We start from the raw sequence: 24,541 nt of genomic DNA, 5'->3' as shown, positions 1-24,541 counted from the left end.
CAATTATTAACTAATGACTGCATTTTGGGCTTGAAGACACCCCTAAAGCTGCTCCTCCGTAGGACAGATGCTGCAGTTTCTACCATTGATTTGATCCTCATTCGTTCCTTAGTAACTACTCATACTTTTGTGTATTGTAAAGTGTTACCAACCCAAGAACTGTTGCTTGCTACAATGTTTTGCAAGATCACTAATTAATAGACAATGCATCGAACGTACCACTTCATTCACTCAAATGATCATAATAAAAGTTATACATTTTAACAAGCAGTCCGCTATAATACAAGAAGAACTCACATTCCCTCAATAAATACCATACTTGTGTACAGTTACAATATATTCAAATGCAAATAATACATGTATTAAAGGGACTGTTTGTAACTTCTTCCACGTATAAGTCATTGCTGGTCGGTGTCCCATGCGCGTTCGCGTGTGGCTACGCTGTTCAGACTCAGACTCCAACACAAACTACAGTGAAGCACCAAAACCTCTTGGTTGTATCTAGTGAAGCCCGTCTGTTAAACAGTGTTGGCCGCGGTCGGAGGACGCGGGGGAGACCGTAGCTTTGGTCTCCAGGACCGGAGTCTCTGCTGTACTCTGCTCCTCTGCTCCTCTGCCTGCATTCACTCACACACCACGCTCGTTCTCTCTCTCTCTCTCTCTCTCTCTCTCTCCACCTCTCACGTGAATGCGCGCACACTCCTCACTGCAGAAGAGTTAGTTTAGCTCTGAGAATATCTAGTGAATGTACAGTGGACGTTTGTGCAGAAATAACTGCTGCAGCTCCTCCAGACCAACAGAGGTTTCCCGTGTCTTGTGAAGTGACGGTGCTCCGCAGAGAGAAACGTTATCGTCTCTGACCAAAACTCTGGTGTCTCCCCTGTTCCCTCCGGCCGCGGTCGGGAGGCTGAGGCAGGAAAAGCCAACACTAGGATCAGCATTGATTCATAGAGAGACCTTCGTCTGGTCAGCTAACATTACTGCCAAGCAGCTGAAATATAGAGTGATATTGTGCTTTTAGCTGACGTGTGTCTCCTCACTGTTTTGAGCGATGCTCGTTCATGTCTATGTAGAGCGAGCACAAGCGCCAGCAACAGGACGCTGACTTTAGTTGACTTAACGGCCACAGGTGTCGCTGTTAACAAGACATTTCTGATTCTTACAAACAGTCCCTTTAATAATACTCCTAGATAAGAGTATAGTAGATGCTAGTGCAGTGAAGAGGATGTAAAGCCTCGTGAATCTTTCCACTAACAAACACAACCAGTTATGTTGAGGAGATCACACGACCAAGCTGGCTGTAACACTACCAGGAAATGAATCAGTGTTAAGGGAGAATGTTGCACCTGCATCACCTGAATGCCCTTAGATGGGTGAACTTTCCCATAATAAAACTAGAATTACCGCCTCGTGGTTGTATACCTCCGCCAACCAGTCAAGTTGCAGTTTGCATCCGTGTCTGTCCCTGTGAAATTGTCATAATTGGTATATAAATTGTGAGGTCAGTAACCTTGACCTTTGACCACCAAACTCTAATCAATTCATCCTTGAGTCCAAGTGGAAGTTTGTGCCAAATTTGAAGAAATTCCCTCCAGATGTTCCTGAGATATCACTTTCATTAGAGTTCGACAGACGTAAGCTCACGGCCACGGCTGTCACTGGTGCGGAGGCATAAAAATACTAATACAGCCTGAACATGCCTTTAAATGTATTATCAAGACTCTGAAAAAAACTCATGTTATGATTTTACAAAAGAAATCTTGCTTCCCTTATTAGCGGATGGAGATCGTTTGTTGTGTGTTGTCTCTGCTAGGGCTGCAAGGGCTATTGGGTAACAGTACTCAATTTATTTTAAGGCATTGACCGAACGATACCTGCAATCGATCCTTTTTGTGCTATATGTGTGGTTTTGATTTCAGCCAATCACCGCAAGCGTTCTTCAATTTAATGTGAAGGGTGATTGGCCCACTACAGTCCAAAAAATATTAGTAAACACGACCAACTCTCTCCCAAATCCCAAAACTGGAGCGCTAAAACTCAAACTTGTGATGTCACAGGGTATAAAGGCTGGAGCTGCTCCATAGACGATGAATGGGGAGAGATGTTTTATTTAGATGACACTGAGGGCACCCTGGGGAAAGTCCTGAGTATATGGGGACATTTTCTGTTTCACAACTGACAACACTTCAATAGAATAAAGCTCATTTGAGTATAAAAGCAAACAAACATTCTGTGGGTCCACAAAGTCAGTCTCCCATTCATTGTCTGTGGAGCAGCTCCACACTTTATACCCGATGACATCACAAGTTTGAGACTTACTTCTCTGGTTTCTGGCTTTGACAGAGAGGAGCTCTTGTTCACTAATATTGATTGAACTTTCCTAGATAACATTGGAATTCTTAATTTAGGTGGTGTTCCCCTCACTAATAATGACCCCCTGTGCATGCTGCATGCTGCATGCTTTATAATTCAGTCAGCCCACTTAGGTTCATGACGTTAATCCAGTCCCTCCTCTGTATCAGCTGGTGGGGTGCTGCCGTTCGCCTCACCGTCATCAAGAAGCGTTTTGTCCTCTGAAGGTTGATCAGATTTGCCGTCAGTCTCTGATTGGCTGACTTTCCCGTTGCTGGGGGCAGGGGTGGACTCAGTGGGGGTGCCAGCCTGAAGAGCAGCTTCCTCCTCCTGTTCTTGATAGTACTCGAGCGTTTTCCTCTTAAAGCAACCCAACTTATGACAGACACAAGAAAAATCAAAGACCAAACGCCATTACAACAAATTCCAGCAGAAAAGCATAATTTAAATGTTTTTAATTCAGTTACTAGGCCCGTTGGAGATGAGCCAGGCCTGCGCAAAACCGATCACCGGCGGTCGCCGCGCAGTGCATGCTGGTTAGATGTGTGTCCGATTTGATGCCGACTTGCTCTGACGTCATGCACACGTGGGCAACGATAACCTCACGAGATCGAGGCGGCCACAGTTTTTAGAGTCAGGCGCCGCTGTTGCTCTCTACCGACTGTAAGACCCAGGGCATTATGGGAAACGCCTGTTTCTCGCCTGATCAAAGAGCTGATTGGCTCTTAGTTTTCATAGCAAACACCACGTGTTGTAGAAAAGTCCAAACTTTCTGTGCTATGTAATATTTAACGCTAGATTGTATTAGTCTCATGTTGTGCAATGAAGGTTTCATCTGTTAACAAACACATCTTGTGTGGTTGATAACAATAATTATTATAATAATGAAGGTTATCTATATAACACTTATCAAAATGTGTGCTCATTATGTGCTTTAATAAAGGATAGAATCCACTGACAGACACACGCACATTTCCACATATATTACCAAACAAATATAAATAAACCCCAACGTGGTCTGAAAACTACAAGTAGCCTACAGATCGGCTCTAACAGGAAGTCACTTTTTCTGTGACTTCATCTAAATTCAGTGAAGGCTGCTGAAAACTGTCCGACTTGACCGCAGCTTTTAGTCTCTGCCTCATGCTGCTGCCGCCTGATCTCGTCTGCTCTCCAGGCAAGGAGCAGTTCATCTCAAACAAGCCTACTGACATTCAAGCAACATGTAGAAGTTTGTGTTGGATTATGGTTCAGAAGGAAACTCTTGAAATTCGACTCTCACCTTAAACATGATGACTGTGATTATGATCAGAAGCAAGAGTCCCACTGCAGCTCCATTTGCAATGATCAGCGGTTGATCGGGGTGGATTATGAACTCAACCCGAACTTCAGTCTGTTGGCAGAGAAAATACAAGTTGTCAAAGTGGTGCCTTTGCTCCTTTGGAATGAGGATCTAAAATGTTTTACAGATCAAATAGTTTGGGCTGTTCATGTGTAGACTGAATGTACCCATTTCACTGTTGGATCGTTGTCAGACTTCTCCTGCGTAAAACCATATTTATTTTGAGGTTAATAATATGATAAATTAGGTATCCTGAAAAACAATAAAAGCTATATCTTTGAAATGGCGTTACTGTGGTCAAACATGAACATACCTCTTGTTTATGAGAGTCCAGCACATACCGTTGCTTGTCATAGTTAACACGTATAAAGCTTTTAAATTTAACCTCTGCGCCGTCTCCAGTATATCGTTTAAGAAAGGCAATATTCTGTAAAGTAAGAGCATGTCAATGAGCACCACTTTAAATGGTATATGTAGTTTATATTCGGTCTGTGTGTGTTGTTGCTACGTACCGCTGCATTCTGTTTGAGATCCTTAAACTGTACGTCTCCTGACAGTGTAAACTCAGTCGGTGATTCTCTCTCCAGGATGAAACTGTCGCACACTATCATTCTGCAGTATTTTTCTGGTGAGCAGTACTGTAACACAACAACAGTTCATTTCATTATTAAGGGAATTGCAATTTCAAAACATGTTCAGTTAGAATTTGCTACTAAATAGGTTTGACTTACTTCAGATTGTGTGTCAGTAATGCTTGTGCATTGAGTTTTGTTCTATAAAAAAAAGGTAATTGGTAAGGATTAAGGATTTGTAATTCTAGACACAGCAGCAGTAGAAGTAAGTATGAGTAGTGTTCTGGCAGTCGCTGAGTTACCTGCTGGACAAAGACTTGATAGTTTGTCATTTCAAAGTTATGTTCCAGTTTAGTTGGGAAGAACAGGGACACATTGACAGGAAAGGCCTTGAAACCAAGATTATCTATCTGCGAATAGAGAGAGACAGTTGGTCCATTTTAAAAGAATAGTTCGACATTTTGGGAAATATACTTATTCACCTTCTTGCTGAAGAGTTGAATGAGAAGATTGATACAACTCTGTATGGTAAATATGAAGCTACAGCCGGCTAGCATGGCTTAGCATAAATACTTAAAAACAGGGTGAAACAGCTAGCCTGACTCTGTCCGAGGGTATAGCAAAATATGTCTACAAGCACCTGTTAAAGCTGCAGCAGGCAGTATGTTTTGGTATCATTGGGCAAAGATTCCATAATAACCTTTCAGCATATTGTAATTCAAGTGTTCTGAGAGAAAATTAGACTTTCTCCGCCTCATGGCTCTGTTTTCAGGCTTTAGAACATCTAACCCGGAACGGGAGACTTTGACCAATCACAGGTCATTTCAGAGAGAGAGCGTTTCTATTGGCTGTTCATTCACTCGCGAACTCTGATCAAACGGTCAAACTAGGCAGCGCTGATCAAATATGAATCAATATTCTGTTACTGTAATGTCTATTTCTCTCCTCAGATGTTCTCAGAATCATCTTGTAGTGTACTGTTTAGCTGTAAAATGAGAACGTTTGTGACCCGGCAGCCATGTTGAGATCAGTTGAGGAAAAACCGAGCACCGCCCACCTGCCAGAGCAAACGATCTCATTTTACAGCTAAACAGTACACTACAAGATGATTCTGACATCTGAGGAGAGAAATAGTCATTACAGTAACAGAATATTGATTCATATTTGATCAGCGCTGCATAGTTTGACCGTTTGATCAGAGTTTGCGAGTGATTGACAGCTGCCTCCATTTAATGAACAGCCAATAGGAACGCCCTCTCTCTGAAATGATCTGTGATTGGTCAAAGTCTCCTGTCACAGACTAGATGTTCTAAAGTCTGAAAACAGAGCCATGAGGAGGAGCAGAGGTCTAGTTATCTCTCAGAACACTTGAATTACAATATGCTGAAAGGTTATTATGGGATCTTTGCCCAATGATGCCAAAAATATTCTGTCTAGCAGGTTTAATGATTAGTTAAATGTGCTTTGGGACTGGATGGTTGCTTGTTGCATAGTAATTTACTGCCTCACCTTGTATATAGTAACCATTTTTTTAGGTCCAGTATCCTCTGTTGTGAAATTCAGATAGGTGATCGGGTCTTCTTTCCTGAAAAGAATACTGGAGGATCACAATATGCAGGTAGCTGTGGGATAATATAACTACCGACTGGATAAAAACAAATAATCTAATACTACAAATTACTAGGCATAAATACAGAAGAACTACAGTTACAAAATACTATTTATGTGGATAGTGAAACTTACACTGTTACTGCCATTTTAATTTCAAATTGTACTGGGATGCTTTTGGTCAGGGAAGTGGTCCTGGTGGAGTTTGTGTTTCCACTGAGAATGTAAAAAGGCATTTCTTGTGAATATTAAACATGCAATATGTAATGATAGTGAATAATATTTTGATAATTCTGAAACAATGTCTGGCTTTGTTCTGTGCGTTGGATTATATGAGAAGGCCTCTACCTCTGTGCAGTAATGCTCATCGAAATGATGTCATCCCACTCATACCCGTTCATGATGTGGAAAGAAGCTCTAAATGTTGCCTTGACGGGAAAAAGACAATGATGTTAGATGTGTGTCAAAGAGAGAGATAAAACATTGACGTGAGAGAAGACTGTAAATGTCAAAGGTTCAGGCAGTTGGTCACAGTTCTTGATTTATGAAACTTCACATCTGTCTGGTATGGGGTGTGAGGGTGCAATATGACTCACATCTGATCTGCTGCGAAACACAGGACGGCTGACATCACATATAGTTTTGTCGAGTACTCCTTCTAGACCTTGACAGCTGTGGAGTATTGGTCTCTTTGACTGTTTTAAAGAAAAGAACATGTCAATGTTTGAACTGAGTCCCTCTAAAATAAAAGCTTTTAGTTCGAATTCAATACTGACTCTTCTGTGAGCACAACTGTACTTTGATATACTGTAGCTAAGTTTAAGTTTAAACTTTCAGGCGAGGCTAAAGAGTTCAAACAGCATTAGTTCTCAGCATTTGATGTTGAGATTAGAAATAGTCCTTCCTTTGACAACCCACACATCCTGCATCGGTTTCAACTCATCCTTTAGTGGCACAGTGTAAGTGAAAGACAGCTTTGCAGTAGTTATGCACTCATCAGTCGAGATGTCTTTATCTGACAGATGTTAAAAGTTATTAGTAACATAATTCATAATTAGTATTAGGACGTTTTGATAAATTGGAGAAAAAGTGCATCATATATTAATAATCTCATCTGTTTACATGCACCTTAACCCTCTGAGACCCTCAATGGACCACTTTTACTCTTTTTTAGGGGGGTACGGGGATTCTTTAGGGGGAGATAGCAGGTCAACAGTAGATGTCACATAGAAGTGGTGTACATCATCTGAAAGCTGGAACCTGAAGATTAACCTGAGATACAGCTCAGCACTGTGTGTCAAGTTGTTCTAGTCATAAACTATGGGGACTAACATCATCACACATGAATACAGTTGGGCTCATTGGATCCAAAATAGTCTCAGCTTTACAATGATACCCAATTTATGCAATTCTAAGACTGTTTAGGGACCCCAGTATGCAGAAATATTCAAAAACATAATTTTTAGAATAGGCGAAAATAACACATTTATACTGCATGCAAAAAACTGCATGTGATTATCATAAAGTGGGCATGTCTGTAAGCGAGAGACTTGTGGGGACCCATAGAACTTTGGAGCATTATTTATCCTCCTTCCTGACATGACGGTGTTGGTACCAATGGATTCTTTTGGTTTCATATGATATCTGTACCTTTAGTCTAGCTATAAAGTGAAGTTGGTCGGGATCGTGGGTCTCAGGTTAAATAAAAAAGGGTGCAGAGATGTGATGGTGTGTTTTAGGAATTGTGGTCACGTTTGAATAACTATGTATGTGTTCTTTTCTAACAAGCAGTTCAACAAAGACTGATCAGGCTTTTTCTTCAACTATTCTCTGATGGACTGATTGTAAAGATAAATAACTACACCAAACACATAAGGTCTTCATGTGTATCGTGTATTTCTTCACTTCCAGTCATCATGCCCCATTAGTGGGAAACCAAAACACATTAGTGTGAAACCCAGATTTTATTCAATAAAATAAGCAACTTGGAGTTTGCAATTGTCCTGCATGGGCAAAAAGGATCCAAAATAATGTATGTAGCATTTACACTCAGTGGACACTTTATTAGATTCACCTGATCAGGGGAGGAATTGTTAGCTGCACTTTGATGCTGTAAATATCTTGTTCCACCTCATCACAAAGGTGCTCTATTGGACGAAGTGTGTTGTTGTTCACTGAATTGAGATGTTTATGGAATTGCTTGAGATGGCTTGTATTTTGTGGCATGACACGTTATTCTGCTGGAAGTAGTTATTAGAAGACTGGGTTCGAATCCAACCTGTGGCCTAGCATAGTTAACATGTTAATACGTGAATTATAAAGAATTTATTAACCTAAATAAGCATCGTTATCGCATAAGATCCGGTACCTACAAAATATCATAGTTAACTGTTAATAAGTGCATGGTTAACTGCTAATAAATGCAATAAAGTATGTATTAATCTTAATAAAGCAACAAAAAAAGGTTATTTAAGGTTTAACAATGATATAATAGGTAAGTTAGTTAAACTCAATAAATGTGTTTGTAATACTTTTAGAAATGATAATAAGAAACTCAAAGCTTTTATTAACATTCTTAAGCAGTTTATAAACTCTTGATACGTTTTTTATTAAGTGCTTATAAATGTCTCATAATATAACGTGTTTATAATGCTCGTTTTAACACTTATATAGTCTTATTAACATATCACTGTTAATAACCATCATATAAGGACTTGAAAAGGACCTTATTACCTATTAACTAATGCTTAGTAACGCTTATTACGGAACTTTAATATAAAGTGTTACCAGCTACGGATGTCTGGTAAACTCACTTTTTTCTAACTCCACACCCAGATTTTTTTCATTTTAAAAATTGTATTCTTTAGCCCCAACCAACAGCGACTCAAGTGACATCACTTAGATATATTAAAGCAGCCACTGAGTGGGACATGATGTTTAACTTTGAACTCACATCTGTTAGAGTCATCCTAGAGAAGGAGAGGCCTGGAGGATAGTGCATGGTAAGGTTGGTGTAGTATGAGTCATCACCATGATTAGACAGTTTTATAGAGACGTTGAAGTAGTTATCTTCTGCCACCAATAATGTTGGAGTCCTAAGAGAAAGGGAGCACTTCTTACATTTGGTCATATGATGTTAATATTACAGTTGCTGTGCTGTGTTTGTCATATATACATACGTGAAGTTGAAATCCACATCAAGTTCGGCAATACAGGTGTCATTTTTTCTACAATGCTTTTCAAAGTAAACCTGTAAAAATAAAAGAAATGTCTCGTGATTGAAAACACAGAGCAAACCAGACAAAATGGTGTAAATACTAAACAAACATAACTTGTTTTGACCAGACACGTTCAAATAGAGCAGTACAAATAGAAAATGACAAAGTTTTGGCTCATTCAGATCTTTAGTAACAAATATGTTCTCAAGGTAGTCTTTGCTATCTGTGTCAAAGGTAAATCCCCATTTGGAAAAGTGTGACAAAAACTGATAAACAAAAGTCATCGTCACATAACACAATAGAATTCCCTTTCACATCCTAGTGTGTGTTTGCCTAGTAGTGTGCAGAACTCTGATCTTTATGTATTCACAAAAGTTTTAGAAGTTGGGCATACGTAAACAGAAAATCTGTAAGGATGCATATTCACGTGACTGCCTGCAGCCTTCTGCTGTAGTCACTGTTCATACCTCAACAACAGCCTGCGTTTTGCTGTCCATGTTTAGGACCGCACTTGCGCTCTCACTGTCATCTTGGGAAAAGTTGAATTTGATGCTTATGGGTGATAATGTGTCTTTCACACATTTCTGCAAGAAAAAGAACAGTCATCTGCATATTGTTGAAACACAAAAAGCAAAGATTTCTGATTTTAGAACACTTTGGTTTCAACATTAAGCTAAAGGATTGAATAATGAATAAGTGTGTTAGGATTATTATTAGCATTTGTGTTTTTTTTGTTTGTTTTTTGGTGATGAAGATGAATAATAATTCTGCATTATAGTTTTAAAAGCTACATTTCTGATAAAAAACTTTTATATTATTACATTATAACAAGCATAGAAGTTTGAATGGAAATCATCATCAGAAAATGTTCCTGCCTGTGAAGACCCAATTGTACACAATTTTTAGGAATCTGTAGAATAAAGAGTTATTAGGACACATGCCCAAAGCCTACATTTTGGGCAACAAAAATCAATATACCTGACAAAACTTTCTTAGATATTTATATATGTACTGGTTGTGTTGGTTAATGGAAAAATCTAGGAATTAACAACCCGTTCTCACTCGCAACTCGTCAAATACCGCCGTTTGGTCATCGCCCCTCAGCATCGGAAACCAACGCACGGAGGCACCCTTTAGTGACAGTTTGTGACAAACCGGGCTTTCAACTAACACCAATGTAAACCCACCCGCGGCGTTATTCGATGGTCAGAGCAACTGACGTAGTGTTAATAGCGTGACAGGGCGGGGGGAGGGGTGGTGGATGGACCAAACAAACACAAGACTTTCAACCAGGAGACCTGTTTGTGTCCTGTGAAACTTATTTTGTCACGCCGGTGGTTAGTGGTTAGTCACGTGACTCGTTAGCATCACTCACTAGTCACGTGAGTCGCTAGTCAGTGAAGTTAACATCAACCACGACCGTTTCCTAACCCTACCTAAGTCGTTGTGTTGCCTAAATCTAACTTCCTGTGAAACCAAATTTTATTTTGAAAGGACACTATGCATGTTATGAGCATATATGACACGCTGTCCCTGGTCCTTCCAAAAGTAACGCAAGAGGGGTACCCCATGCGTCTGTCTCCGACTCCAAGGGGCACTGACCAAGCGGTAGGGAGAATGTGTTGAAATGAACTGGCCGAGGTTCAGAGACATGGATGATATTTACATGTATAGATAGGTGATAGTTGTTAAAGAGTATGTGAGAGTGAATATTATCAATTCATTTCCATACTGGCATGTAGATGGAGTAGTTGAAGCAGGTTTTTTCATCCATCAGCTCGTAGGTAGAGGTGAGATTCCTAGCTTTCTTGTCGGTTTCACTGAAGAAACCTCGAGATGTTTGTCTTGTCGGATCCACATCAAGCGTGTACGAGATGTTCAGTGTGGAGCTCATTCCCGCTGAAAAGGCATACAGCAGAATTAAAACGATGCATCGATAGGGTGTGCAGTATCAGCAGCTGTTAATGAATCCCAGTATTGGGTCAGGTCCATACATGCTTTGCTCTTTGTTGTTTCCACCATTTCAAAGCAGGCTGTTAGGGTAACCATTGGTAAAGTTTCATCTGTGCTGCCCAGGCAGTCAATTTGGTCAGTGTTTATCTCCTTAGGTAGAAAAGACAGATGTGCCGTGACATTAAAGACAGGCCTGGACCTGAAAGACATTCATCAAAACAAAAAAAAGGATTTATTATTAGACTTTGCACATGACATGTTCTATAGGATGATTGTATACTAAGATACCAGTCCATGGTTTTGAATTTAAGCTTATGATTGACAGTTCTCTCCTTCCCTCAGACATGGATTCCTTACAGCTGTTCTGGAAACATCAAATTTCAACTGACCTTTACTGTATTTTGGAATCAGTTTGTGGAAAGAAAAATTTATGCAAAAAAACGTGTTATGCTTTTGTTGATTATAAAATGTGTTGTGCTGACTTCTAGTTTCTATAACATCTTCTGTTCATGAAGTCCTTGAGTTTCATAAGGCAGCGAGTCACTTCATGTAGACACTCATCATGTACCATAAACAGTAGGCCTGCATGTTGAGTTTTTTGGTCTGGTTTTACATTGTCTCATAGAGCTTGGTAGATTCTCCGTCACTGTGTTCCACTCTTTTGTTGTGAAAACTGAGCATTGAGATGTAGTCTGGATTTGAGAGGTGAGGAGTTAGCAATTCTAAATACTTAATGTATCCATACCTTAAGACAACAGCAGTGCCCTGTGATCCGACCACAATATCTGGTAGTCCGTCATCTCCAAGGTCAATGTCCCCATCAATGGCCTGTCCAAAGAATCTTAGCCCAGACACTATGTTCTCTCCCACGATTCTCTTGAATAACAGAGGTTAGACAACTGAAACGGTGCATGATTTGCAGACATATTTGAAGGAGGTGGAGTCAAATGCTGTGTGTGCAGTTATTTTTGCGAAGTCGAGACAGATGCAGGTTTTTAAAACAAAATATCAAAATCCTTGAAAAATACCCTGATGATAGTCTTATCCTCTACTAAGTCATATAATTCTGAGGATGACTTTTTAGTAGAGCTGTCAAAGTTAATGCAATAATAACAAGTTAACGCAAATTTGTTTTAACACCACTCATCTATTTAACCCATTAATGCTATTCAGTATAACGGAGGTTGCAGCGGGCTCATATTAAACTAAAAAACCTAAAGAATCCATCGGTACCAACCATGTCCTTCTAGCTTGTCGCGAAGGAGGCTAAATAACACTCCAAACTTGCGCTAAATTAGAAAAATAAAGAAAAACTGGCATGGCCATTTTCAAAGGGGTCCCTTGACCTCTGACCTCCAGATCAGTGAATGTAAATGGGTTCTATGGGTACCCACGAGTCTCCCCTTTACAGACATGCCCACTTTATGATAATCACATGCAGTTTGGGGCAAGTCATAGTCAAGTCAGCACACTGACACACTGACAGCTGTTGTTATCATGTTATGATTTGAGCATATTGTTTTATGCTAAATGCAGTACCCGTGAGGGTTTCTGGACAATATCTGTCATTGTTTTGTGCTATTAATTGATTTCCAATAATAAATATATACATACATTTGCATAAAGCAGCGTATTTGTCCACTCCCATGTTTATAAGAGTATTAAATACTTGACAAATCTATCTTTAAGGTACATTTTGAACAGATAAAGAATGTGTGATTAATCTCGATTAACTGTTTTAATTGATTGACAGTCCTACGTTTTAGTTTTATTCAAAAGCCACTTTTAGTCTGATGTATTTGGCAATCAAACACATTTGTCTAACCCTCATGATATTGATGCACTATTCATTTGTTTTAAATTATTTTATGGGTTATTATACATATTTAGACAGGTAGAGACGGTAAACTATGTGCTCCCAGCATAGTGACCACTCATCCAATCTGTCGCTTCATGTAGAGGGCCAACATCCTTTTAATCCCAAAAATACAACAAAACAAAAAGATAGAATGTGTCTGTTTTTCTGTCTCACCTGGCTAAAAGTGCTGCGTATGCCTTTGTGTCTGTCACCAAGGTAGATGTACACAGCCCCATTGTTGTCATCCTCAAGGGGGGCTCCAACAGCAACGTCTCGGAGTCCATCTCCATTCAGATCTGCCAGACTAGATATGGTGGTGCCAAATCTCCCCATGGATGGTGCAATTACATTCAGTTCATTTTTCAGCTGCATCTGTGGGAAATAAGAACGTACGTTCATTGATTAAGAAAATAAATGCATTCATTAGCTCCCAGTACAGGCAGTAATCTCATTATTCTCCAACACTGATTGTGAACCTTTATCCATGCCCACCTCATCAGTCAGTATGTAGATGTAGATCTGGCCTTCTTTCTTCTCCTGAGACTGGTAGAACAGTGGAGCTCCCACCAGCAGGAAATCAGTGTTACCATCAGAGTTGACATCTACTGAGCACAGCTCTGCACCAAAGTAGGAACCAATCTGAAAAGTGAAGTTTATATCATCCATTATCTGTAACCCCTTATCCCATTTGGGGTCATGGGGGGATCCCAACAGACGTTGGGTGAAAGCGGGGTACACCCTGGACAGATCATCAGACTATCACAGGGCTGACACATAGAGACAGACAACCATTCACACTCACATTCACACCTACGGGACATTAAGAGTCAACAACGAACCTAACCTGCATGTCTTTGGACTGTGGGAGAAAACCTGAGAACCCGGAGAAAACCCACGCTAACACGGGGAGAACATGCAAACTCCACACAGATTGATTTTCAATAATCATGATCTGCAATAATTTTCAATAATTTCCGAATTTAGGATCAATAAAGTACTTCTATCTATCTATCTATGTATCTATCTATCTTTCTATCTGTGTCGAAATGACTAATGGAGTGCTACAGGAATGAGTCCTAAAACCCAGAAATGAGTTAGCATTTTAGCACTTCCGGTTCCCTCGTCTCAATGGGTTTTTAGTTAGATGCCTAAAATAAGGTCTGTGGTGAACACAAGCTAAAGAGATTTTTTTGTTCTATGATATAAAATATGTCAGTAAATATCCCTATCGTGAATTTTGAAGCTTTAATGTGTCTTAAAAAAGGCGGTTGCTAACAAGTGGCTAAATGAGGCGACTAAACGCCATCACACCGACTCGTCCGCCTCATTGTGTATACTCGCTTTCATGTGACCCTGGTGTAGTTCGTTTATAGCCTAACGTTAGCTTTTTACTTCTGCCGATTGCATTCACGCTTCAAAAATCACAAAAGTGGTGTTCATTTTTCTTACGGAAAAAAAATTTAAATATCCTAAATGATTTTTTGCCACAGAGCTTATTTTCTGCAATAATCCAAAACCCAATGGAACAATCCCGTTGGCTTTTTGTTGAGGGAACCAGGGCAATGCTAACTTCCTGGTTGGCCTACAAAAATACATCATTCCTGCAGCACTCTAAAGGGACAACAATTTTTGAAATTGGTCCAGTATTGAGGGAGAGCGCTGTAGAGGGCAGCTGAACGTGGGCTGCAATATGGTGTTATTGGGGCAACCTGGCACCGTCATATACATCCACTAAAAGTGCTTGTTTTTGCCACGACTTTGCTCAGATTGTTATTATAAGCGTCTGACATTATGGAAAGAGTCTCGCTTAAGGAGAAGTCTCGTTTTGAAATCTTGCGAGGTGACTTGTTGCCAGAAGACACCGGTGGAATAGTGGAAGACCTCCATGGTGGAAACGTGAGAGCCAGCCAGGCAGAGTTTGTTGTGTTGGAGTACAGAAAGTGAAGCTGAGTGTTACCTAAAAGATTTTCATGGCTGAATATTTAGATGATTTCGTCAATGTGGATGAGGTCTTTGGATTTGATGGCCGCCCGTATTTATTTGAGCCATTGTTTACAGATATTCAGATTTCACAACGAGACTTCTCCTTGAGCGGGACTTGGACACAATATCGAACAGAGCGGATCAAGTGAAAGGTAAGAAGAATGTTTAATTTCTCTGTAGGGTCTTTTCCATAATGTTGTCAGACACTTATAATAACAATTTGAGTCTGCCAGCGGCAAAAACAAGCACTTTTATTGGACATTACATTGATGCGGCGCACTTGCCCTCGCAACTTGTTTCGCAACTGCCACTTACAGCGTTCTCACTCAGTACTGGACCAATTTCAAAAATTGTTGTCCCAATTAGTCACTTAGACACAAAAACATGGGAAGAGGGTCCAGGTTGAAAAATACCAAAGTTACCCTTGAACCATTTTTTAGAAGCCTACACGTATACTACATGTACTACATTTGCTACATGTGTGTGAAGTGAGGATGAACGTTTATTGTGCTTCGAACAACTGTCATTTTTTCACAGTTTTTCTTCAAGCAAAACTAGGTGCCAGTAAAAGGAAGTGCTCTGGTTTCCTCTCTGCAACCGCAGAAATAATGCAGCATTTTGCATCTCGAAATGCATTTTAGCAAATAAATCTGCATGATTACTTCAAGGCAAAAATACAACCATGGCCCAGCAGCCAGCATGTTTATTTTTGTTTTATAAGCAACTTTGCAAAGTAAAACCTGAAGTCTTTTTACAGCAGATGTAAATGCGAGGGGTTTCTAGGTTTTACTAAACAAAGTTATCACAAAGGTAAAAAATAAACCTGCCTCGTAGACAGGCTCTTGTTCTTCAAGTACGAAATGAGAAATGTCCTAATGACACTTGCTCTAACGGTGGCATCGCAAAAAGGAAATGGCACATTGAGTTTTAAACATGCTGAGCATAGCACCCTTAAAGCAAACAATAAATAAACTATTTTTGTTTGGACTATGTATGATAAATCAGATTTAAACAAAACAAAAACAAAAAATCATAAGACGGTTACCAACCTGGTCACCATTTATTCTTTGGGCTGCAGTCCAGTTCTTGAAATCGGATCTGAAAAGTACGACCTGTCCTTTGTGCTCAAATCTTGGTGCTCCCGTGAAATATAGAGGATTGTTATTCTTCTCTCCAACAGAAACAGAGTATCCTGCAACAGTGTCACATATGACATCACCTGCTAAATATTCACTCACATCAAAGAGGTTAGAATTGTGTATACAAGTTAAAATGCAATGAAGGAAGTGTTCAGTTTCTAAAATGGTTTTAATTTTTTCATATTGCGTTTTGCAGATACATATTCACGTATGATCCCATTCTATCTATTTGCTACATTTACAATAGAGTGCTCCAAGGATGACGTATGTTTGTAGGCCAACCAGGAAGTCAGCATCGCCCTGGTTCCCTCGACAAAAAGCCAACGGGATTGTTCCATTGGCTTTTGGATTATTTCAGAAAATAAGCTCTGTTTGTGAGCACATGTTTATGATACACGTTTTGTTCAGCAAGATAATCTCCACAAATAAACATCACTTTTATGATTTTCGAAGTGTGAATGCAATCGCCAGAAGTAAAAACTTAACGTTGGCTATAAACCAGCTACACCACGGTCGCATGAGCGTGAGTATACACAACGAGGCTGTAAAGGAGGACGAGTCGGCGTGATGGCGTTTAGTAGTCTCATTTAGCCACTTGTTAGCAACCGCCTTTTTTAAAACATATAACAGCTTCAAAATTCACGAGTGGGATATTTACTAATGTGTTTTATGTCGTAGAACAAAAGGTTAAAATCTCTTCAGCTTACAGAGTTACAGACCTTATTTCAGGTATCTAACTAAAAACTCATTGACTTGCAGACGAGGGAACCAAAAGTGCTAAAATGCTAACTCATTTCTGGGTTTTAGGACTCATTCCTGTAGCACTCTAGACAGAGCCATTTTAAGCCCATATTTCAGATTGGAAACTGATAGAGATAATTTACTGAGGCATATACTTTTTGCCAAGCATCAGCTAAATTAAAACAGAACTTGAACATTTCAAGCTAAATAAAAAAAATCCTTTTAAATAAAGAACGGGTAATCTAAAAGAAAATAGAAACAATTTTGTGTTCAGTACCCATGTAGGAGTCCATCTTCATGAGTGGATCTTCAATTTGTATTTCTTTTTGTTCGTGATGCTCTTGGAGAGAACCACGCCAGCTGTTTGATCCCACTGAACCCAGAATCAAGTTCTCCTGTTGACAGAAATGTGCAGACATAGTCAGAGCACAGAGAGGAGTGGAGCCACCTACAGCAGAACTGTTGGGAGGAGAGCGGTCAGAGAACAGATATCCAAAAATCAAAGAGATCAAATAAGCAGAAACCATGTTGTCCCAGTGCTAAAGTGGAGCCTGCTAAATACATATTTAACAGAACATGTTAAAATATGAATTGAGGTGGTTATGGGCACTTAGCATTAAGATGATGTCACACACATGCTGTATATAGTATTTAATGTTCATGGTTTGTTTACTTGTAAACTGTTTTTACAGCTTTTTGGGCCGCAGGGGATTTTTGGGGTTATTTCAGGATCAGTTGGCCTCCTTTTGATTTAGGCATCATTGTCAGGCCATTATTTACCTTTATTGCCCCACTAGTGCTAAGAATCAAGCATTTTCTTTCACAAGCTACAAGGTTTACACAGTTAGGTGGGTTTAGGTTATTTGGATCAAAAACAAGAACTGGAGGGATGTTAGGTCATTCATGTGAAATAAACCCCTTCAGGGCCGATGCAAGTCCCCTCCGCCTCGCGTCACGGCCCTGTCGGGGTTTATTTCATAACAATGACCGGCTCGCTGTACATAACATATAGTAGTAGTGTTACCTTTCCAACAAAAATGACATGCATGAGTAGCTGCATTTCTGACAGAGTAGCTGCTCAAGGCATGTTTACTGCCAATACAGTACATGTGTCATTTTGTAGGGAAATTTGGGACCTGTATGATCAAAACTCACTTGTGGTTACTACCAGTTTTTATCGTTTTATTTACATTGTCTCAAACGTCACCAGTTCAATTTTACCTGGATGGTGTGCTTTAATGTAAAACCTACACCATTGATACTGCACTGACAGGTCAAATGTTTGTCCTCCTTGCAAAGTACAGTACACACTTTGGAAGGGGTACTACAATTATACTTTTTCAGTGTCTTCCAGCAGTTTGTCAGGGCACAAACTTTGTAACGGTTAAGACTGCAAGATATTGCTGAGGTGAATTCTTCACTTATGCCATGCTAGATGAGTAAAACATAATAGTCCTACTAGGGTGTGGTGCACCCAGGCGGCAACCTCCAGGTCTGAGAAGTGAAGCCAATGTGGAAGTGCCTTAAACTTGCATTCTTTCTACCAGCCAGCAGGGGGCGTCTCCTCTGGTTGTAACAAGAAGTCTGATTGTATAGAAGTCTATGAGAAATGAGCCTACTTCTCTCTTGATTTATTACCTCAGTAAACATTGTAAACATGAGTTTATGGTCTCAATCACTAGTTCCAAGTCTTCTTCAATACAGCATGATGTTCATTTAGTAAATGATGGTCCCATTTAAAGTCAGATAGACCATAAAGCAGGGGATGCTTTAGGGCGGGGCTACCTTGTGACTGACAGGTCGCTACCACAGTCTTGTCCAGTCTGGGATTTGTCCGTGTTTTTGTCTTACAACTTTAACCCTTTCACAGTGTGTTTTCAGTTTGTAAAAGTTAATTATAAGATTTTTGGTCGCCTAAAAATGTCTTGTTCAGGGTTCGGTAGTATTTAGCTCCACTCTCTTGTGTCACTTCTGGTTAAAAGAAACAAGATGGCGACGGTCAAAATGCCAAACTCAAGTCTTCAGAACGGTAGTCCACAAACCGATGGGTTCTTATACAGTCTATGGGTGCACCATGACTTAATTCATACTTTATGAAACTGTTGGTAGCCAGAACAGTGTGTGGCTGGTATTGTTTTCACCATGTGAGGCTGTGTGTGTGTGTCATAATGGCAAATTGTGGTACTGGAGACACCTTCTGTAGCAGGAACTACCACAGAAGCGGTTTTGAGTACTTTGCTGAGTGTTTATATGTCTGTCTGTCTATCGACAGATATTGTCAAGGCGATAGTGTTGCAACTGTGCAAGAGACAGTCACGAAATTTTACAGTAGTGTAGTTGAGATCAAAATGAATGCAGAATTCGAAGGTGGGTGTGGTCCGAGCAAGGGCGGTAGGATGTGGGGAAAAGGGCCATTGGCCCCCCATATTACGTCCCTGCTCAGGCGTCGCAGCTGATCCCATAGCAAGATGGTTATACATACAATTTATGAACTAGATCAAATATTTCTGTCTAAAGATACTGTTTACCTTCATCTGTATGTATGAATGGTTAGCAAGCACTGTGATGGTTGACTAGAGTTATGGGTAAAAGTTGTCGATGTTTTGAATGTGTCCAGATTTTGTCTTTATGACTTTACTCACATTGAAGAAGACAGCACTGAATCCACTCTGAGACATTTCATTGGTCATTTCTCCTGCCCGAGCCACTTTGGAGCCTAAATATAAAGTCAAGCAGTTAATGTTGCTATTGCAGAGGTACACCAGGAAGATCAAATCGATTTTTGTAGCAACATTACTGAACAAAGACGGGGAAAAAATTGAACATCACCTTCCATATTAAAGATCTTTTTTTGAAAGTTTTCCAGTACTCCTGTGAGTCCGTCGTAGTTCTCAATTTTGAAGGCATTTTTGTCTTTTGGTTCTGAAGCAATGGCTTTGAATTTTTTCAGGTCAGCCTTTTTGACCTGAAACCAGAATGCTGCTTGAAATTATGAAGTACCTCAGAGGCTGATGTCAGCCAGATAAACCTTACAGTGTTGTACAATCTTGGACTCAAAACTGGAATCAGTACAAGTTACACTAAATCATCATCTGCATAGCAGTACAGTTCTAAGAATTGATCTGAGGCATTACACATGTTACTGTTTTAGCTGAATAAATAGATTTATAAGACAGACAGAATAATGAGATATGTTATATATCACATCACAGCTTACCCCAATGACAAAGCGAATTATGTTTTTATCATCATATCTCTTAATAATGCCTTTGTCTGAATCACTGGGATCTCCATCTGTGATTAGTACCACAACTTTAGTTGCATCAGGAGAGGCGCCTGCTTTTGGGTTTTCCAAGATGTCGTCCCTGAAACAAATATAAAAGTAGTATTTAAAAAAAAAAAAAACTTCACCTATAAATTAACATGTATTACATCAACAAATAAGATGCTCGTAATCTTATAGTTGTACTGTGCATGTTGTTGTTATTGAGTATTGTTCCCCACAACAACAGCTGTAATTTGAATGTTATTCATTTGTTTATTTGTATAATGTAACTGAACTTACAACACAAATGTGAGGGCTTTGTGTGTGTTGGTCAGAGCCATCATATGGGGTTCTTTCCCAAGTTTATCGAGATCAGTACCAGCTTGGTAGTCATTGAAGTCAAAAACTTTCCTGTGAATTGAGGAGAACTGAACTGCTGCAAACTGAAAAGGAGCAGACAAGATCATACAGTATTCAACATTGTGTTTATAATTCAACAAATAAATGCTATGGACACTTATATGTTGCAGTAGCACAGTGACCTTGATTGATGAGTTCTTCAATGAATTCATTATATCCATTATGAAATCTTTATTTTTGTTGAACTCTGCTTCGGTCATACTCTGTGATCCATCAAATAGAAAGACAAGGTCCACTGTCTTTTTGGTACATTCTGAAAAAAATATACAGAGTCAAACTTTGTAAAGAATATTTAGTCAGGACAAACATTTTGAGAATAGGGCTGTCAAAGTCACCACGATAATAACACGCAAATTTGTTTTAACTCCACTAATTTCATTAACGCAATCGATCTTTCGGATGTTGTTGTGGGCTCACTTTTAAAGCTGGAGTGAAGATACTGGTATCATATGAAACTAAAAAATCTGATGAATCCATTAGTACCAACCATTTCATACTAGCTTGTCACAAAAGAGGTTAAATAACACTCCAAACTTGCACAAAATGTTGGCGAGGAAAAACTGGCATGGCCATTTTCAAAGGGGTCCCTTGACCTTTGACCTCCAGATATGTGAATGTAAATGGGTTCTATGGGTACCCACGAGTCTCCCCTTTACAGACATGCCCACTTTATGATAATCACATGCAGTTTTGGGGCAAGTCCTAGTCAAATCAGCACACTGACACACTGACAGCTGTTGTTGCCTGTTGGGCTGCAGTTTGCCATGTTATGATTTGAGCATATTGTTTTATGCTAAATGCAGTACCTGTGAGGGTTTCTGGACAATATTTGTCATTGTTTTGTGTTAAATATATGCATACATACATAAAGTAGCATATTTGTCCACTCCCATGTTGATAAGAGTATTAAATACTTGACAAATCTCCCGTTAAGGTACATTTTGAACAGATAAAAAATGTGCGATTAACTATGGACAATCATGCAATTAATTGGGATTAAACATTTTAATCGATTGACAGCCCTAATTGAGATTAAATATTTGACTGCAGGAAGGACAAGGACACGTTTACACTCTCTAAATGTCTTTTACCTTGGAAAGTAGGTTGGAGAGTGCCGATTGTCTGAAGTTGATTTGTGATCTTGTAGCACACACTGTTCACATAGGAGTTCTCATTACATTCATGGACTACACTTGGACTGCAAACCTAGATCATAACATATGAAAGAAATTGATTCATCATATTGATTTGTTTTACTCAGAACTTGTCACAGAAAATGTGTTTGCAATTTTATCAAAACTTATTGAGCTTTAGGATTTTCTTACAGTGAATTCGGAGCGTTTGGAGTCTTCAGCTATCGACAGGCCAAAGTGCTTGACTGGTATTGTTGTGTTTGCTAGGGAAATACCTGGCACAGTAGCATTGGATTAGTACTTTAAAAATGCATAATGCTTTTCATTTACATTATGAAATGTTTCCATTTCCATTTTATATTTCTGCATTGTTGGAAACTGTACATTTTCTGTTTTTAATTATGTGATTTATTCTGTAACATTGAAAAAAATAAAAAATTGTATACCTTTAGGGTTGAAGCACTGGTTGGGTTGGTAAAGGTCGGGTTTGCATATTCCCCCAGATCCATTTAGCTGCAGCGGTGCAGTGACGATTATGCTATGGATGGAGTCAACCATTTTAGTGGCTAGGCTGACATGTGCAGCACAGTTTTAACTAAAGGAAAGAATGCTTTTGCTGTTGTAAGGTGTTAGAATTATCTCCTTGTGACACAACCGGAAAATTAGTGACAGGATGCAATGTCATTCAAGGTGTTGAACCACAAAGTGTTAACCGCTCTTCAAATGCGTCTTTAAAAAACAGAGTGATTTTCCATCTACACTCAAAGTATATATAAAAGAAAATCATGCATGGCTGATACAAATTTTATGCATTATGAGTAATCAGGATGTTGACAATTATAGCAACATTAAATATCAACTGAGCCGTCAAGTTGCAAATGCAAACTTACCCTTTGTTCGGGCCAGACATGAATTGAAGCACTTTGTATCCAAAGAAATCCTTCTGTTCACCAATATAGACAGTAGGGTTTGTCATATCAATGTTGAAAGCCAAAGAAACAGGAATGGCTACAATTTGTGAAAAAAAGAACACATATTTAAGTTTTGTAAACCTTAATCTGGGTGGCAAATAATTTGTAATTACTAAAATTACTAAAAAATAATCAGAATTTGAGAAATATAAAATAGCATTACTGTTTTAGAAACAATGTACTAAAAAACAACAACAACAACAACAATGTCATATTTAAAGATGGGTTAGTAATCTAACTCAGCCAGGCATTCATAACAGTTGTTGTTCATGATAATTAAGAATGCATTGATTTACTATTTTGTTTAGATCTGCACAACCCTCTTTTCCCATTTAAGAAAACATTTCTAGAAGTACTAATAATTATAAATACGACAGATTAATAAATATATCCACTAGGGGGAAGATCAGGGCCAAATCAATCCCAGTCGACACCAGAATATATTCCTTGGGAATGTCTGATTTTACACAGCTTAAACATGACCACTCTTACTCTTAAAAGAGAACCCCACCTAGCATTGCACTCCTATAACATATATCAGATCGGCAATATGTCATCCAGAGTAGGCTCGCATGACCCAAACAAGTTTGCGATAACACCTTCATATGGGGATTTTATGTCAGTGTTGTGTTTACAGCCTCAGAAAATCAGTTAATGCATAAAGAAGTTGTAGCATGTTCAGTCCTCTCGGACTATATTTGTATAGTTTCATTTTAATGCTGAAGTTTTGAAACAACCAGCTCTGATATTTTTTTTTCTGCCACCTCAAGGCAAATAAAAGTTTGTGCTGCTCAAATAAATTTAAAAAATGACATTTGAAAAAACCGAAAGCAATCTGTTTCTTTAAAAACAATGTCCTGGTTCCTCTTAATAATGCACAGACCTCAGTTTCTATCGGCATTTCTTCTGTAAAAAGTAGTTTCACCATGATAGGATTTCCTGAGCTTTTGCACTCGGCACATTTTCTTTTACATTAAACTAAGGGTTGAAACTTAAAGGACAGAATATGATAAATAGAATATGCTAAAATCTGTAGTGAACATAAAAAAAAAAAAAGGTTTTACAACTTTACAAAAAATGCAATATTTTTTTCTGGAAAAAAAAGAGCTCACACAACATAAACATCTCTCAAGGGTTTAAGCCTCAAAATCACCATCATGTCCTTCCCCACACACATAAAGCCTCCTTATCTGTCATTTTGTAGTTGAATATTGTTTCATAAATTATTAAAAGTTTTAGATCTTACCAACAGCCACCATGTAGGTGAGCAGGAAGATGCGACTCTGCCCTGGCATCTTTCCCATCACTCTTCTCTCGGCTTACAGTGCTGCTGCTGCGGCTGCTGCTGCTGCGGCTGCTGCTGCTGCTTGAGACATGCGGCTGTGCAATACTTCCTGTGTGCTTTATAAATTTGGGCGTTTCCGTAACAGGTGGTTGTGACACTTATGCTCACACGGCAATACTCTCAGCAAAATGTTTCCTATCACTCATGCTTCCACTTTCTAGAGCATTCATTTTGCACTTTTTAGAAATTACTTGACATCATGAAAAAAGGATAGTGCAGAATAAAGATAGTGGTGGTTATTGAAAGACAGCCCCACCCCGCTCTCACACTCAGTAGAAGTCACATTTGAGCAAACACAGCTGCAGACATTTTTGTGGTTAAACAGTCTACTGAGTCAACAAAAGGATACTATACTGAACAAGGGGAGAAGATAATCAACCAATCAAGACCAATGTTTACTATGTTCTCTGGAGGCAAATAGCATTTCATTTGTGGACTTCAGGGAGAGGGACCGCTGGCAAGCTGCTGCTACGCCTCCTCCATGATTTGTTTGTTGATTTGATTTGTTTCGCTTAAACTCGTCTGTTGCATACTGCTTAGCTGATCTGGTTCATTGCTGAAGTAGGTCAACAGTCTGGTTTTCTCTGTGAGTTCTATGCTACTGTGTTTAACTTTACACTCAGTTGCCTGCAGCTAATTTC

The 24,541-nt window shown here is 39.2% G+C and overlaps 1 protein-coding gene across 2 annotated transcripts; it reads right to left on the bottom strand.

The window, feature by feature from the left end:
- Positions 1 to 1,057: 1,057 nt before the first annotated feature.
- Positions 1,058 to 23,968, bottom strand: zmp:0000001082 (integrin alpha-D). Of its 2 annotated transcripts, none has more exons than XM_037761341.1 (31): positions 23,802 to 23,968; positions 22,475 to 22,592; positions 22,031 to 22,122; positions 21,777 to 21,859; positions 21,543 to 21,657; positions 20,574 to 20,704; positions 20,332 to 20,474; positions 19,984 to 20,131; positions 19,596 to 19,731; positions 19,409 to 19,482; positions 17,044 to 17,161; positions 15,936 to 16,078; positions 13,396 to 13,542; positions 13,078 to 13,275; positions 11,791 to 11,921; positions 11,087 to 11,244; positions 10,825 to 10,991; positions 9,560 to 9,676; positions 9,054 to 9,124; positions 8,828 to 8,969; positions 6,471 to 6,569; positions 6,223 to 6,302; positions 6,010 to 6,090; positions 5,776 to 5,851; positions 4,569 to 4,676; positions 4,426 to 4,467; positions 4,207 to 4,332; positions 4,008 to 4,121; positions 3,862 to 3,894; positions 3,635 to 3,745; positions 1,058 to 2,727 (listed from the first exon to the last, which is right to left on the bottom strand). In XM_037761341.1, the coding sequence occupies exons 1-31, from the start codon at positions 23,857 to 23,859 to the stop codon at positions 2,497 to 2,499; spliced, it is 3,591 nt and encodes a 1,196-aa protein (XP_037617269.1). In that variant the 5' UTR covers positions 23,860 to 23,968; the 3' UTR covers positions 1,058 to 2,496. The 2 variants fall into 2 exon arrangements, with proteins under 2 accessions (XP_037617269.1, XP_037617270.1); XM_037761342.1 differs by having other exon boundaries at positions 22,475 to 22,527; positions 23,802 to 23,897.
- Positions 23,969 to 24,541: the final 573 nt, after the last annotated feature.

The sequence above is a fragment of the Sebastes umbrosus genome, chromosome 3, assembly GCF_015220745.1.
Source record: "Sebastes umbrosus isolate fSebUmb1 chromosome 3, fSebUmb1.pri, whole genome shotgun sequence".
NCBI lineage: Eukaryota > Metazoa > Chordata > Actinopteri > Perciformes > Sebastidae > Sebastes > Sebastes umbrosus.
The sequence above is the reverse complement of the archived record's forward strand: the minus strand, read 5'-3'. Positions and strand labels throughout refer to the sequence as shown.

Bases quoted from the DNA above. Each gene is read 5' to 3' on its own strand.
- zmp:0000001082 (XM_037761341.1), bottom strand. From the start codon at position 23,859: ATGGGAAAGATGCCAGGGCAGAGTCGCATCTTCCTGCTCACCTACATG. The intron at 4,677-5,775 runs GTGAGGCAGTAA...CTCTATTCGCAG, and splicing joins AAATGGTTACTATATACAAG to ATAGATAATCTTGGTTTCAA. The intron at 4,333-4,425 runs GTAAGTCAAACC...GTTGTGTTACAG, and splicing joins TTACTGACACACAATCTGAA to TACTGCTCACCAGAAAAATA.